Source organism: Chlorocebus sabaeus, chromosome 19, assembly GCF_047675955.1.
Source record: "Chlorocebus sabaeus isolate Y175 chromosome 19, mChlSab1.0.hap1, whole genome shotgun sequence".
Taxonomy (NCBI): domain Eukaryota; kingdom Metazoa; phylum Chordata; class Mammalia; order Primates; family Cercopithecidae; genus Chlorocebus; species Chlorocebus sabaeus.
The window spans coordinates 24532829-24549761 of NC_132922.1; the positions used below are offsets into that span (position 1 = coordinate 24532829).

The 16933-nt window shown below is 45.6% G+C and overlaps 1 protein-coding gene across 6 annotated transcripts in view; it reads right to left on the reverse strand.

Moving 5' to 3' along the window:
- SEZ6L (seizure related 6 homolog like) overlaps positions 1-16933 on the reverse strand; it is a 213546-nt gene that overhangs the window by 62287 nt on the left and 134326 nt on the right. For all 6 annotated transcript variants that reach the window (XM_007975230.3, XM_007975228.3, XM_007975227.3 and 3 more), the window contains exons 6-9: positions 14939-15104; positions 10276-10442; positions 8836-9030; positions 6882-7020 (exon numbers count right to left, since the gene is read on the reverse strand). In XM_007975230.3, the coding sequence (XP_007973421.2) occupies positions 6882-7020; positions 8836-9030; positions 10276-10442; positions 14939-15104 (667 nt within the window). The remainder of the gene's footprint in view (positions 1-6881; positions 7021-8835; positions 9031-10275; positions 10443-14938; positions 15105-16933) is intronic.

Below are 16933 nucleotides of genomic sequence, written 5' to 3' on the forward strand. Positions count from 1 at the left end.
CTGGGCCCTCAGAGGGCTGTATTTCCTCCTGCTGGTGCTGTGTCAGCCTACGACAAGGCTCCCCGAGGGCAGGGCTGCATCTGTCTTACTCACTGCCAGGGCCCAGCCTCAACACCTGCTACATAGTGGATGCTCAATAAATATTTGTGGAATCGAATTAAACTTGCTCAGTGACAAAAATGACAGTCCTCACATGTCCATGATGATTAAAACTGGGACTGAATCGATTTTGATGTCCCTGCAAATCCTAAGGCCCCGGGATGATGCTGGCTGCTTGTCCTAACGCAAGTCATGACAGCTGCCTTGGGGAGGGCGATGCCCCCCTTACTGGCCCCATTCTGAGCCTGTCTGTGGTTCCATCATCACTTTCTACTTGGCTTAGTGTCCAGTGCTCAGAATATCCGGGAGAATGAAATAGGCTTCCCAAGCGCCATGGCACTTGGTCCCTGAACTCTGCCAGCATATCTCAGCATCGCTGGATTGGGGGACGTTGAAGTCCCCCTCCCGCTAGATATTCTGATTCTCAGGTCTGTGATGACACATCTTTTGACACCATAACCCTATACAATGTTCTCTTGGGGAGTCCTTCTACTTCTGTTATTTAATACTTTACCTGATCATTTTTAGCCAAATTTATTTCTTATCAACCCAGGTTCCTTGTCATGTAACAAACCTGTATTTATTTAAAAAATGGAGGCCATGTCCCCAGAAGGTCTTTCCATATTTTTCTGACCCTCTTTCTTTCCCTCCATGTGCATCATAGCCAGCAGAACGCAAATTTGGGTTCAAATTCTCCCTTTGAAGCCTCATGTCTGTATGATCGTACAAGCTATATTTATTTCATTGGCTTTTATTTATTAAGCACCTACAATGGGCCATGCACTGGTCTATATATTAGGGTTACAGCAGTGAATAAGGCAGAAAATAAGCTCCGGCTCTTCTCATGGAGGTGACATTCCAGGTGGAGGTGGTAGGAGTTGAAATACTTCAAGATATACTACAATGTGTAGTGCGTTGGGTGGTGGCGAGGGCTATGGAAGTGAAGCAAAGTCAGAGGATGGAGAGATGGGGAGCAAGCTCTGCAGATATTTGAGGCAGAGCATCCCAGTGGCAGAGGAGACAGCAGTGCAAAGGCCCTGAGGTATGCATGTGGAATGGCAAGAAGGTGAATATGGTCGAATATGCCATACAGAAAGGAGAAGAGAGGAATAAAGTGATGCTGGAGACATAACCAGAGCTAGATCCCGTAGGGCCTTTTGTAAGAACACTGGCTTTACCTCTGAATAAAACAGGGAGCTACTGCAGAACTTCGAGCAGAGCATGAGTGATATGACTTAGGTTGTAACAGGAGCACTCAGAGTGTTGGTTAAAAAGAGCCCAGAGCGGGCAAAAGTGGGAACGAGGATACCTCAAAGGCCATTGCAATAATCCTGGGAAGACACGGGGGTGGCTTGGACCCTGCAGGTGGCAGTGGAGGTATCAGAACTGCTTGGACTCTGGGAAGACTTTGACTTTTGAGTAGAAGCAACAGGATTTCCTGAAGATTTGGTCACAGGGTATGGGAGACAGAGAAAGGTCCGGTTCACAGTGAGTGTGCTGGGCCGGGGGCAGGCCCATACGGGCTGGTGAGAGCTAATGGTTACACATCCAGGCATTTGGAGAGCCTGTTGTCATTACGTTGTTAGCTTGAAACGGGTCATAGTGGGAGTATTTACACCGCAGAAATTGACAGATGCTACCAATTGGGGTGTGGCCCACTGTGCCCCCAACTTGCTAAGAAAACCAGCACTCCACTGGGCCAGAATAACACCAAGCGTTCTGTTTCTGTTGTTGTTTGTTTGATTTTTTCCCCAAGCGGCAGGTGGAATAGATCATACCTTACACATATGGGAAAGATGGGGTAAAATAGGTAAAATAGATAAATAAATATCTCCCTATAAATAGATACAGGGAGGGAGAATCAGGAGTTTGACTTAGAACACGTTTCATTTGAGATGCCTCTTAGACATCCAAGTGAATTGGTGAGGAAGCAAGAGGATATAATTAAATGTAATAGTTGCACCTACTTCATGGGATTAATCCAAAGAGCAAATAATACAATTTATTTTTAACTTACACAAGGTAAAAATTAATGTTAGTAAAGACCTTGAAAATAGTAAGTGCTTCAAAATATGAATTTCTTCATTGCTGCAACGAGAAAGGAGTTTAATCCCTCAATCACCTTAATCATTTGCAAGAGTGGCAAACTGATGGCCCTCAGTTTGGATGCAGCCAGTAGGCACCTTTTTTTTTTTTTTTGAAGGAGGGTATACTATTTTTAAAAATTGAATTTATGACCGGGGGCAGTGGCTTACGCCTGTAATCCCAGCACTTTGGGAGGCTGAGGTGGGCAGATCAATTGAGGTCAGGAGTTTGAGACCAGCCTGGCCAACATGGTGAAACTCCATCTCTATTAACAATACAAAAATTAGCCAGGTGTGGTGGCGCACACCTGTAATCCCAACGACTCGGGAGGCTGAGGCAGGAGAATCGCTTGAACCTGGGAGTTGGAGGTTGCAGTGAGCTGAGACGGCACCACTGCACTCCAGCCTAGGTGACAGTGAGACTCTGTTGCAAAAAATAAAATAAAATAAAATAAAATAAAATAAAATAAAATAAAATAAAATAAAAATTGAATTTAAATGATTTTAGATAGGGTATGTACTTCCTAATTCATCACAGATCCCTCCCCTCCATATAATCTCACACCAGCTCTAAATCCTGTATTTATGTTGTCTGGCCCTTCATAATTTTGAATTTGCATCTACCCTTGATTCAAGGCAGCCCATCATTTTGCAGAGGAGGAATCTAAGGCCCAGAGAGGCTAGGTGCTGGGTCCAGGGCTGCTGAGGGCATGGAGTATCAGGGCAGGGAGGCAGGAAACTGAGGGTCCTCTCTCCTAGTCAACGCTCAATCTATGACTGCGAAAATGTCCAGAAGACAGAAAGTCTGCCCCCGCTGCAAGGGCTCCCTCGCTGATGCTAACATCAGTGGCCTGGCTTTGGGGAAGCTTTAATTGCTTGAGATTCCCAGATCGGCTGCCCCATCGCATGCATGCTTAGTGGTAGAAATAAAACCCAATCTGGTGTCAGGTTGAAGGTTAATTGAATATTTGATGCCTAGAGATGATGAAAGTAAAGATTCCCATTTTCTTGTTTCCTCCTCCAGACCTCTGGCACCAAAGGGAGATGTGGGCCCGACTTATTTAAGCAAAACCACCCATCTGGGAGGCTTCCTGTGAGGCGAGAAGAGGCGAGCCAAGCAGAAGAGGAGGGATTATAGATGACTTCATGGGGCCTAGAGCTGGGCGGGATCTTCTGCCAGAGAAGCCAAGAACTCAGGAGTTTGTCATACCTTCTCTTGGCTGAAGACAGGTGGTTTTCCTGGTAACCTCTGGGGGAAGGAATTCATAAGCTGGAACCATAAATTTGTATTTATGGACAAGGACAAGGGGGCAACACAGAAGGCTTCCTAAGGGATGCAGCCTTAGAATAAAGTTTTCTATGTGAAGCTTCAGCTAAGAAGACCCCAGAGCTTCCCTTGGATCCATTCCCTCTGTAGCCCCTACCCACCTGCCATGCTTTGCTCCAGCCACGTTAAACTTTATGCCATTAAGTGGGTTACACCCTCTCATTTCCAGGCTTATAGATGCTTTGCAGATGTCCTTATCATGTAGGTAGGACATGCTTCTGCTTCTTCTCCTTCTCCTTCTCCTTCTCCTTCTCCTCCTTCTCCTTCTCCTTCTCCTTCTTCTTCTTCTTCTTCTCCTCCTCCTCCTCCTTCTTCTCCTTCTCCTTCTCCTCCTCCTCCTCCTCTCCTCCTCCTCCTCCTCCCCTCCTCCTCCTCCTTCTCCTCCTTCTTCTTTTCTTTTTCTTTCTTTTTTTTTTTTTGTCTGAGACAGAGTCTCGCTCTGTCACCCAGGCTGGAGTGCAGTGGTGTGATCTCAGCTTACCGCAATCTCCACCTCCCAGGTTCAGGTGATTCTCTTGCCTCAGCCTCCTGAATAGCTGAGGTTACAGGTGCCCACCGCCACGCCTGGCTAATTTTTGTATTTTTAGTAGAGGCGGGGTTTCATCATGTTGGCCGGGCTGGTCTTGAACTCCTGACCTCAAATGATCCACCCACCTCGGCCTCCCAAAGTGCTAGGATTACAAGTGTGAGCCACCATGCCTGGCCGGGGCATTCTTCTTCCCCTCCCCCCATCACCTGCCTACCTTCTCTTTCATGGTATTATAGAAGTCACTTCTTCCTGGGAGCCCTCCTGATTTCACTCAGGTGCCCTCACCTGCCTGTCACTGCTCCTTTCACACTGCATTTACTTCCTTCCCCGCCTCACCTGCTAGGCATGCAGGGTGAGGACTGCCCTGCTTTTCTCACAACTGTATCTTCAATGCTAAGCCTGCTATTGGCACACAGTAGGTACACAGTAATTTTTTCCCTAGAGTTAAGAGAGACAACCCATTCCATTCTTTTTAATATGAATTTTACCACTGAAGGAACAACCATTAGAACCTTTCCAGCACATAAGATTATGCTTGCCTTATAGTAGACACTCAAACAATTTGTTTGGAATGAATGAATAAACATCTTATTCCAGACTCTAGAAGTCAGAGAGAAAGGAATGGGGGGAAGAGGATGAGGTCTATTTAATTCAATTTTAATTTTAACTTTTTTGTTAGAGACAGAGTCTTACTCTGTTGCCCAGGCTGAAGTGCAGTGGTGTGATCATGGCTCACTGCAGCATGGAACTCCAGGGCTCAAGTAATCCTCTCACCTGAGCCTCCCAAGTAGCTGGGACTACAGGTGCCACCAAGCCTGGCTAGTTTTTTTTAATTGTTTGTAAAGATGGGGGTCTCACTATGTTGCCTAGGCTGGTCTTGAACTCCTGGCCCTAAGTGATTCTCCTACCTCAGCCTCCCAAAATGTTGAGATTACAGGTGTGAGCCACTGTGCCCAGACGAGGATGAGCTTTATTGAGGAGTGAGGCAATGGGCAAGGAACGCGAAAAATCTGCCTCCAGCAGCCACAAAGCATTGATATTCCAAGATCCCCATTACAGGAGAGAAAAACCGAGGCCCAGAGAGAGGCGAGAACAGGTGAGCCCAGCCCAAAGTCATATGTGAAGGAGGTGGAATTCTTTCTTAGATTGGCCTGACCCCAAGTCCACAAGGGGCAGTTATTCAAGCTGTGTAAGTCTCTGACTCCGCTGGAGAAGGAGGTTCTGGGACAACCTCTGGGGACACTTTTTTTTCTTTTGAGACAGGGTCTTACTTTGTCACCCAGGCTGGAGTGCAGTGGCATGATCACAGCTCACTGCAGCCTCAATTTCCCAGGCTCAAGAGATCCTCCCATCTCAGCCTCCCAAGTAGCTGGTACCACAGGCGTGTGCCACCACACTCAGCTAATTTTTATTTTTTTGAAGAGATAGGATGCCCCTATGTTGTTGGGATTGGTGTCAAACTCCTGGTCTCAAGCAGTCCTCCTGCCTCAGCCTCCCAAAGTGTTCGGGTTACAGTCATGAGCCACGGCACCTAGCCTAAGGACACTCTTGCTGCATCTAAGGAACAGCTTCAAAAGCCAGTCACTAATAATTTGAAAATAATGTCTCTTTCTCTTGCAAGGTTCCTCTGCAGAGCCAGACAACCCTGAGTGCTGCTTCCCCAGCCTGCTGGGTTTCAGCACTCTCTCCTCCCCCAACCACCCTCCCGTCTGCCACCTGGGTCTGTGGGGAACTCTGTATTCTGCTTTCTCCAGACACCACCATCTGTCTTTGTCCACTTCTCACCCCCATCTCACATGGGGCAGTGGAAAGAGCATGACTGAGAAGCCACAGAAGCCTGAATTTCAGCTACTCGCTGGCTTTCTGGGTGGCCTCCCTGCATCTCTGCTACCTTCTCAGACAGTGGGGTTAATGACCTCCCAGGCAGGGTTCTTTGTGAGAATGACCTAAGACAGAAATGTTTAGAGCAGTCGCTTTTGCATCTGGCCCGGAGTAACTGCTTCCCTGCAAATGTCACCCTCATGGGGAGCTAGTGGGGAACATTCTGGATGGAGAATCTAATGGTTACCCCCTGTGAATATGAGAAACCCAGCCGCACAGCCAAGTAAGTCTGTTCATTAAAAACATTTTTTTTTTCATTCAGCAATCATTTCCTGAACATCTACTGTGTATCAGACTCTGTGTTAGACTGTGGAGACAGAGGGTAGTCAGCCCCAGCCCCAGTGGAGAGGACCTTCTGGTTTAGTTTAGGGAGACAAACAGGAAAATAAACAACTGTAGTCCTGTAAACGAGTGTTATAGTGCCCCCCTCTCCCTGGCCACACTGGCCATTCGGTCCTTTGAAAATGAGATGCTTGCCACAGGGCCTTTGCACATTCTGTTCATGTAGTTTGCATCGCTCCAACTCATCTTTTAGTTCTGAGCTTTAGTATCAGAACCTTGGGGAAGACTTTTCTGACCTTCCTCTTTATATCAAATTCCAGTTATAGAATCTCATAGCACCATTCACCTCTCCTTACATCCCTTATTGAAGTTAGAGTGTGCAATTATTTGTGTATGCCCTCATTTCATATTTGTTTCCTTAGACTGAATTTCCCAAAGATAGGGACTCTCTCTCTCTCTCTCTCTCTCTCTCTCTCTTTCTCTCTCTCTGTGTGTGTGTGTGTGTGTGTGTGCGTGCTGTTGTTGTCGATCTCACTATGGGAATGCCTGTTCTCTGCACAGTCCCTGGCACATAGTAGATGCTTAGTTACTACTGGCTGAAAGAATAAAACAAGAGCAATTTCTTTCCCAATCTCCCAAATTTTGCCAAATTAGAGGACCGCCCATTATAAACACTCACAACTGGATATCTAAGAAGATCCGTTTCTCTTCTCCCACGTGGATCTTCCAGATACAATCTTCACCTTCCACGTAGGGCTCCGGCCAGTTTGGGGACAATACTACCCCAGCCACAGCAGAGAGCTCACCACCGCACATGGCTGTAAAAGACAGACAGGCAGGAAGGCGGACTTTATTTGTAAAGAAGTCAGTGTGGCATAGCGGCTAACCATGTGGGCTATGAAGTCAGACAGCCGTGAATCTCTGTGTACTGTGGACAGGTGCCTTTACCTCAGGCAGCCAGCACGTGTGTGTGTGTGTGTGTGTGTTTGTGTGTGTGTAATGATTAAATGAGAGCTGGCCAGCTGCCTGCCCTGCAGCTGACAGTTGGTAAAAGGTGGGCTAAGGGGCGCTATTGCTCTTTCAAGACCAAGGGTGGAGCTCAGTGGTCAGAATGACTCTCAACAGCCTCTGCTCTTTTGCAGGGTGAGTAGTGGCTAAGAGACCGCCCACTCAAGTTAGGTGGTCCCAGGGTTCCAATCTTGTCTCTGCCGCTAACAGTCTGTAAGAGGAGGTATGTAATTTCCCAGAGCCTCAGCTCCCTTTCTCTATAAAATGGGGGCAATTCCACTGCCAACCTCATTGGGTGATTTTGAGGCTTAAGCTCATGAATGTCAAACATGCTGCACAGCGCCTGGCACGTGGTAGCTGCTCGATAATTTAGATAATGTTGCTATGACAGGTCCCGGCCCTGAACTGGAAGCAGAGATGTGGCTGCGGCAGGTGCCCTTTAAATTCCACTCTGTGTTTACCGCTTTGGAAAGTTCTCAACATGGCAGAGGCCAAAGCACCAATAAATTCCGCTCTGTTAAACCGGTACATCTAATATAGGGATCAATTCCTCACCATGGCAAGGCTGTGATTTCACGCCAACTGCCATTGAGGCGGTGGCTGCCAAGAGTGAGGGCACCCTTCATTACTCCACGTGCTACCAGGAGACCCAGGCTCAGGGTGGCTCAGCGGCCTTGAATATGGGGAAACGGGCCGGGCGCGATGCACACGCCTGTAATCCCAGCACTTTGGGAGGCCAAGGCGGGTGGATCACCTGAGGTCAGGAGTTCAAGACCAGCCTGGCTAATATGGTGAAACCTCGTCTCTACTAAAAGTACAGAATTAGCCGGGCGTTGTGGCCCATGCTTGTAACCCCAGCTACTCAGGAGGCTGAGACAGGAGAATTGCTTAAACCCGAGAGGCAGAGGCTGCAGTGAGCCGAGCCAGCCTCCATCTCAACAACACCAAAAAGAATATGGGGAAACTGGCAGGACAGTCCACTGGAGCCTGTGTAGATGAGGGTTCTACGCAGCCAACACTGTCTAGTGGGGCTCAGAGCACAGTGCTCTGAGAACAGAGAGACCTGAGTTCCATTCCTGTCCCTGCCAATTCCCCTCAGTGTGTTCTTAAGCAGGTCACTTCATAGCATTAGTTTTCTCACCTGCAAATGGGGCTGATAGAATCTACTTTATAAGGCTATGGTGAGGTTGAAATCAGATAATGCACATACACCCTTAGCAAAGCACTGGTAGCATAATTATTACACACCAATTAAGAACTATCATTATTCTTATTAATGAGATTCAGGCCTGCCCTGGGTTGTTGCATGGGTTGTGCACTGCACAAGCATGCATAGCAGAGGGAGTATTTACGAGCTAAAATCCATGCAGTATTCCTCTCACCAAGCTGTGCACTATGGGACCTATGCCCAGAGGAAGGCGCACCTTTGAAAATTTACCCATTTTGTAATTTTCTCAAGACCTGCACCAACCCTGAACCAAAGCACTGTGAACCCTGGAAAGGGTTCTAATCCTAAAATTGGTATGAAAACTGGGGGCAGGCCTCTAAGCTGGGGCCCTGGTCTTCTCATCCGAAGGGTAGAGGTCCCTGGGGTGCCGTGGGAAGAGTGTCGTGGGTCCGCTCACCTCTGCAGAGGGGCTCCGTGTCATTCCAGTATGGGTCCCGCACATTGATGCATTCGATGATGGCCGGGCCCTGCTCCAGGGAGTGGCCGGGGTCGCAAGTGAACTCCACTATAGTCCCAATGTTATAGGTCGGGTCGGATGTAGTGAAGTTCCCATTCTGGATGTAGGGCTCGTAGCAGTGGCCTTTCTCAAACGCTGAGGAAGGGAAACAAAGAGAGGCAGGAGTTCAGATGAGGCAGGGACTACCCCATGGTGCTGTATTTCAGAAGATGGGTCTCCTGTGCTGTTTAGAAAAGCCCCAAAGAAAACAAGAACCAAATCACACGTCCCGGTTCCAGACGATGTGCTGAGAACCCTGGGGCCACCCAGTTGACTCCTTGGGGCCTCATTTAAAAAATGAGGGCGCGGTGGCTCAAGCCTGTAATCCCAGCACTTTGGGAGGCCGAGACGGGCGGATCACGAGGTCAGGAGATCGAGACCATTCTGGCTAACACGGTGAAACCCCGTCTCTACTAAAAATACAAAAAAATTAGCCGGGCGTGGTAGCGGGCGCCTGTAGTCCCAGCTACTCGGGAGGCTGAGGCAGGAGAATGGCGTGAACCCGGGAGGCGGAGCTTGCAGTGAGTTGAGATGCGGCCACCGTACTCCAGCCTGGGCGACAGAGCGAGACTCCGTCTCAAAAAAAAAAAAAAAAAAAAAAAAAAAAAAAAAAAAAAAAAAATTCTAAAATAGGAATAAGAATCTCTGTCTTCTCCACCCTGTGGAGTTGTTGTGTTTTAATACCTTTCCACATCCTATTCTACAGAAGGATCTTCAGAGCCCTGATTTTTTTTTGCCACTGGAAACTGTAGGGTTGTCTATGATAAAAACCAACTTTTCTTGGCAAAGCCAGAACAGGAAGTCCCCCAACATGCATGAAATGCCCAGCGAATCCCTTCTTCAAGAGTCAGGGTCTCAGCAGGAGGGACTCTTGCTAAATTCTTCTTGGAAGAAGTGGCTGCATTATAAGAGGTCTACTAGGTGGAGTGGATCAGAGCTTAAGGGTTCCCCAGTACAGGATGGACAGAGATCTTAACTCCATCCTTGTTCACTGGTGGTCTTGGGCAGGTCACCCAAGTTTCCTAAACCTCAGTTTCCTCACCGAAAATCAGATAGAATAACAGTTCTAATGTTTCAGTGTGATGAGGATCAAACATGATGCAGAAGCTGAAATCCAAGCAGACAATGCACAGAAGGCACTGAGCACGTAGTAAGTGCACAGCTAATGGTAGGCGTTATTATTAACGAAACCAAGAGCCTGTCTTTGGAAACCAAAGGATCTATATGGCCACGGGATTTCCCACATCCTTCGCAGCCCAGATTTCTATCTCCCCATGCTTTCCCTGCTCCCAGGCTACTCCTAGCCCCACAAGAGAAGGGGAAGCCCCCAGGGACCCTCACCCTCAAATCGGATGTTGAAGGTGGAGGCTGCTCGGGCCTGGTCGGACGTGAACTCGATACGGATGGTGTCGCCCTCGCTCAGCAGGCCCTCAAAAGGGACACTTTCGGTTTGAAGGGAGTCGTAGAGAAGAGCTGACTTGTTGGTCTGCCCGCTGTGAACCGTCATCCTAGTAGTGGGAACAGAGAGACAGAGGGACACTGACAGATTTTCCTGGGTCACTGACATGGCAGAGGAAGGGGTGTGCTATGACTGCCACCTCTGGAGCCTCATTACCTGATCCCAAACCTAACTCTGCCTCTTTTTTTTTTTTTCTTTCTTTTTGACGGAGTTTCACTCTTGTTGCCCAGCCTGGAGTTCAATGGTGCGATCTTGGCTCACTGCAACCTCTGCCTCGCACGTTCAAGCGATTCTCCTGTCTCAGCCTCCCGAGTAGCTGGGATTGCAGATGTGCCCCACCACACCCAGCAAAGTTTTGTACTTTTAGTAGAGACAGGGTTTCACCATGTTGGCCAGGCTGGTCTCGAACTCCTGACCTCAGGTGATCCACCTGCTTTAGCCTCCCAAAGTGCTGGGATTACAGGCATGAGGCACCGTGCCCAGTCCTGACTTTGTCTCTTATGTGCTCAGACAAGTGTCATCTTATCAAACCCGTTTCTTCTTCTGTACAATGGGACTAAATGCGTGTCCTGGCTTCCTTATGATTTAATCTGAGGTTGTAGGAGGAGTAATGTATATGATGTAATAAACCAAATGATGAACTAATGAATTGATGTTGACTATTATTATTAATTGAGAAGTTGGAATTAATGGACTAATCTCATTGCCGAAAGGGTGGCTTATGTAGTCAGGCAGACCTGAGTGTGAGTCCTGACTCCGTCACTTCTGACCCGTGTCACTTTGCACAAGAACAGTTCACCTCTCTGAGTCTCTGTTTTCTCATCTGTAAAATGGGTACAATTGCACCTATATCAGAGTGTGGGGCGCAGTGGCTCATGTCTATAATCCCAGCACTTTGGGAGGCCAAGGTGGGTGGATCATGTGAGGTCAGGAGTTAGATACCAGCCTGGCCAACATCATGACACTCCGTCTCTACTAAAAATACAAAAATTAGTCAGGTATGGTGGCATGTGCCTGTAGTCCCTGCTACTCTGGAGGCTGAGGAAGGAGAATTGCTTGAACCTGGAAGCCAGAGATCGCAGTGAGCTGAGATCGAGCCACTGCACTCCAGCTTGGGTGACAGAGTAAGATTCAGTCTTAAAAAAAAAAAAAAAAATTAACAGGGCACAGTAGGTAAGTTTTCTTTATTAAGCATTTGACCCCCACCAGGCTCTGTCTCTGATCTCCATTTTCTAAGAGCACTGTGTGGGAAGTCAGGAGTCATAATTCCCATTTCCCAATTCCCCATCTGGATTAACATTAAGTCTTAAAACATCTTTCAGCCTCAGTGTCCTCAACTGTGAAAGGAGGGACCTGACCATAGTGTTGTTCTGACCTATCTTACAGGTGGGCTTTGAGGATATTTCAAAATAAAAAGTGTCCTGAAAAATAAAACGTGTTAAACAAAATGTTGGGTATTTATTTTTATTGTTATTAAAGCTATTTGAACTTGACTCCTTGCCAGCCTTGGTTTTTTAAAGAAATTATGCAAAAGTGGTGAAGAAAACAGTACACAAATTAGATAAGTTTCTTTTATGGACTCATAAACACATATTTTTAAGCCTTTGAGGTTTTTACTGACTCATAAAAATAGTTTATTTTATGTTGCCCAGATGAATTTCTAATGTCACTAAGATGTATAAATGTTGGAGCCACAGTTGGTTTCTTTCGCTATGTGTCCAGTATGACTGAGGCAAGGATGGGGGCTGTGGTGGAGTCCAGGGGGCATCCCAGGAGTGGGAAGGGGCATCTACATAGTCTTCTGATTCCTGATGACTCTGTTGTATCTTCGGGACTGTGTGTTGGGACACCTCTTTCAAAGAACAGGAGCCTTTGGCAAAGAGGGTTTCTCTGGAGGAAAGCTTCAAGATCTCAAAATCTCTATAGACTATTAATCTTTTAAAATCAGCAATTTTCTAACCATATTTTCTAGAATGTCTGCAATAGTAATGTATTTTCTCTCAAATTCTTATGTAGTCTATGGTCAAATGGATTTGCAAAATACTGAATTAAACAAAAATTAAATTTTTTTCTTCCTGCGGGTCTTAACAGTACCTTTGTTAGCTAGTATATATTAGGACCTTTCAAGGCAAGGATAGGGTGGGCACAGTGTCTTCCAAACATGCTTGACTATAGAAGTCATTTTTTATGGGGAATGTTATGAGACGAGTTTAGAAAGAGTTCATTTGGAGGAAAATCATCTTACAATCTTTATTCATGTCCCTCCTCTACTAAAAAGCCTTCCATGGCTCTCTATTGCCTGTAAAAGTAGCCTGTCATTCAAAGTCCTTCATGATATAACCCCAGTCTACATTCCCAGCTCTTTTCCTCCTGTTCCCGTGAGAACTGCTGCTGCAGCTCCCCAACACATTTACTCATTCTTTCCTCTACATCTTCGTGCTCATTCCCCAATTCTCCATGCCTGGAATACTCCTCCTTCTGTATTTTTTGGATCCACTATCCAATCTCCTTCCATTTTGACTTTAGGTCAAAGTCTTATTTCTTTTGTAGAGTCTTATCTAGCTCTGAGTTCTTACAACTGACATATTGCGGTATTTTAGCCATTTCCCCTCAATAAAGTGCATGGGACAGACATAATTGATTTCTCTTTTCTTCTTGGCCCAGAGAGTAGTGTCTTCATCGTTTTTTAGTGTGTTGACCTTAAACCTTGATGAACTCTACAAACTTCTCTTCCAACTGATACACTTGAAAGCTGGTTTTTCTCCCGGTAAGTGTCAGCTCATACAGATCTTTGCAGGACCCCAGAGAAACTACTAGTGACCAGTACCAGTGGGGGACCCACTTGTCAGGATTTAAACAACTTGCAGAAAATACTCATTTTGATGCATTCTTTTGTCTCTGCTAATTCTTGTTGTCTAGTATAAACTTAAGCTTGGCTCATCTCAAGCACCCCTCAGAAGAGGCAGATCTGAGGTCTAAGATTTGGAAATGGTCCTTCACCAACGGTTCCCATGCCTGGATTTTCAGAGTCTCCAGAAGAAAGGATAGGGAATCTGGTTTTTAAAGAGTTCCCCAGGTTATTATTCTGGTGCTGCTGAAAAGCCATGTTTGGGAGCCCCTGCTTGATACCTTACACTTTAAAGCAGCAATTTATCGATATAGAGTTGTTCTGGATAAAGCTGAACTGCCTAGACGGAAGTGGACTCAAGAGGCATGGAAAAATTATTCAGTTGTCTTTTTGTTTTTTTTAAAAAAAGTCTTTCCAACCTAAAGTCCTGATAGTCTAGGTTTGACCCATCAAAGAAGCCAAAACTCTAGAATTCTTAGATCAAAAATTCTAAGGTGGGGGCATTCTGGAAGTGCAATAAACACTGCTAGTGCCCTACCCTCTCCTACCCCTCAGGAGTCAACTGCTCCCACATTTTCTGACCACAAATCTCTGAGAATCAGTCAACTCAACCAGCTCAAAGGGTGGCAGCTGATGTTGGGGATAGTTAGTGCTCCTCATCGCATCTCTCATCCAGTGATGAATGGGAGTTGGTGCATAAATACCCCAGCTCCCTCACTCTTCCAACAGGTCCACCCTAAGGTATGCTCAACACAGTTGCCCAGAGGTCTCCAGTGGACAGAATCCCAATTTTCCCAGCAGTCACCGGATTATTAGTGCAACTAGTATTCACAATCTCACTTTCCCATGCACCTCGTAGTGCTTAGTAGGATCAGTTCCCCAGTAAACTACTTCCTCTCACATCCTTATCACCATGTTTGATTCCAAGGAAACCCAATTCACGACAGCAAGTCAAAACAGCTAAAGTCCTAGTTTTCTAGACTATCTTAGAATAAGATCGCAGAATAATCCAGAATATCCTAGAAAAAGACCCCATAATATTCTAGAATAAGACCCCAGAATATCCCTGAATAAGATCCCAGAATATTTCAGAACATTCTGGAATAAGACCCCAGAATTTCTAGAATAAGAGCCCCAAATATTCTAGAATAAGATCCCAGAATACTAAAGTTGTATAATGCTGGATTCTGTGCATATTATTAAGAGTCTATAGACACACTCTTGCTTAGATACTGCCTAGTAACTTCTCTCTAGTTCTTTCATGTGCATATGTCTAGTTTTTCCTTCTCAATTTCCTATCATGCCAGAAACTAATATTTTCTACTTCTTTCCTAATCTCCATGGAGCCTAATATACGGCTGGGTACTGAGCAGATGATCAATACGTACTCCCTTTTTGTTCAACTGCAAAAAGGGGTGTGCAAGAGAAAGAATAGGGCAGTTCCCTTTTTGCCTCTTCCCCTAGCCTGCTGTATGAGCTGGGACAGGTCCCTTTCCTTCTGCATGCCCCGGTTTCCTTATCTGTAAAAGGAAGAGATTGAAGCTGATGGTGTCTAAGATATTTGCCATCCACCCCAGCTCTTCTTTTCTTGAATTCCATGAGTCAAAACTTCAGCCATTTCAAGACTCCAAGTCCCCAAGTCACGTTCTAATATTCTGGGAGGAAACAGAGTTGGGTGTGGACCTTCAGAGCTTTACCTGTCCTTGTCATGCAGCGACAGCCTCTCAAAGTGCAGGTGCAGCTTCTGGCCCTCTGGAGCTTCAATCGTCCAGACACAGAATTGGCTCCCATTGGTGTTTCCAGGGTAGCTTGGGGAGAGGACGCGGCCGATGGTGGCATTGTGCACTGTCCCTCCACAAGGAGCTGGATCCAGAAAGTGGTGGGTGGGCAATGTGAGAGAGCAGAGAGGGAGAGAGAGAGGAGAGAGACAGAGAGACAAATGAGAGAGAGAGAGAGAGAGAGAGAGAAAGAGAGAGAGAGAGAGAAGGAAGTGAGTGTTTCACTCTCCCCTGACGCCCACCGCTGCCCCTTGCCTAGGGTGAAACATCAGAGACCTGGAGCGGGAGGAAACAGGGCAGGGAGAGAAAGCTTGGAAGGGAATTGTCCTCCTGGGAGGAAATCCTCCTGTTTGACAGGAGATTTCACTCTACAATTGGAACCATCAACATGTGTATTTCATGGTAGGGAATGACTGCTATTTAATGACAGTTCTATGGTGCTGGCTGTGCCCTGACTTTTAATCACAAAATGGCAATCAAGAAGGATATAAACAGGCAGTTCACAAAAGAAGAAATATATTTCTAGTACTAAGTAAGCACGAAAAAATTCAGCCTCACTAATAAAAAATGAAATGCAAATCTAAACTGTATTCTACTTTCATCCACCTAATTGGCCAAGATAAAAAGCAGCCATAAAATCTGGAGATTGTAAGGGTGATGGGAAAGGCTCACTCTCATCATAACTGGTTAGAATGCAAACTGTTATGACCTTTCAGGAGGATGATTTAGTGAAAAGCCTAGAAAACATGCTCAAACACTTTGACCTGGCAAATATGGTTCTGGATAATTATAATAAGAAAAGATTTACAGATTTGCACCAAGAGTTAGGAATGAGGATATCTTGTTTCTAAGAATGAAAAATAACAAACAAACAAACAAAAAAACCCAAGATGAATGTCCACTCACAGATGTGTAGTGAAATACGTCATGTGCCACATAACAGTATTTCAATTTACAACAGAGCGCATATATGACAGTGGCCCCATAAGATTTTAATATTACATTTTTATTGTATCTCTTCTATGTTTAGATAAACAAACACCATTGTGTTAAAAGTATTCAGCACAGTAACATGCTGTACAGGTTAGTAGCTGAGAAGCAATAGGCTGTACCATATAGCCTAGGTGTGTAGTAGGCTATACCATCAAGGTTCGTGTACATACACTCTATGATGTTGACGCAATGATGACATCATCTAGAGATGCATTTCCTAGGACATATCCCCATTGTTAAGTAATGCATAACTGTAAATACACTCCAGCCATTCGGAGATTAAACACCATGTTCTCAAAGAATACTTCAGCATATAGGAAGATGCTGCTTTTTAAGTGAAAAAAAAAAAAAACCGGTTAGAAAATAGTGTGCCATGCCTATTTTAATGAGCTATTTGCAAGGATCTATTGAGACCATGAATATAAAAGTGATTTGTTCCTATTTCTTACGCTTCACTATTTCTTGAGAAATTTCTTACCAGAATCATCTATTAATTTTATCATAAAAATCTAATAAAAATATTAAAAAGTGATGTGTGCACTGGAAAGAACACTTTTCAGTTCACAAGCAAGAAGGTGTTCTTATTTGTACTCTAATTCTTAGGAAATATTTGGTTCTGAGGAAATTGTTTTCTCATGTACTATTTGGGAGAGCAGTTTTGAATTTTCTGTTCTTTTTTTTTTTGAGATTCTTCTTTTCTTTTCTTTTCTTTTTTTTTGAAACAAAGTCCTGCTCTGTCGGTGAGGCTAGAGTGCAGTGGCATGATCTCGGCTCACAGCAACCTCCGCCTCCCAGGTTCAAGCGGTTCTCCTGCCTCAGCCTCCTGAGTAGCTGGGATTACAGGTGCCCACTACCACGCCTGGCTAATTTTTGTATTTTCAGTAGAGATGGGGTTTCACCATCTTGGCCAGGCTGGTCTCA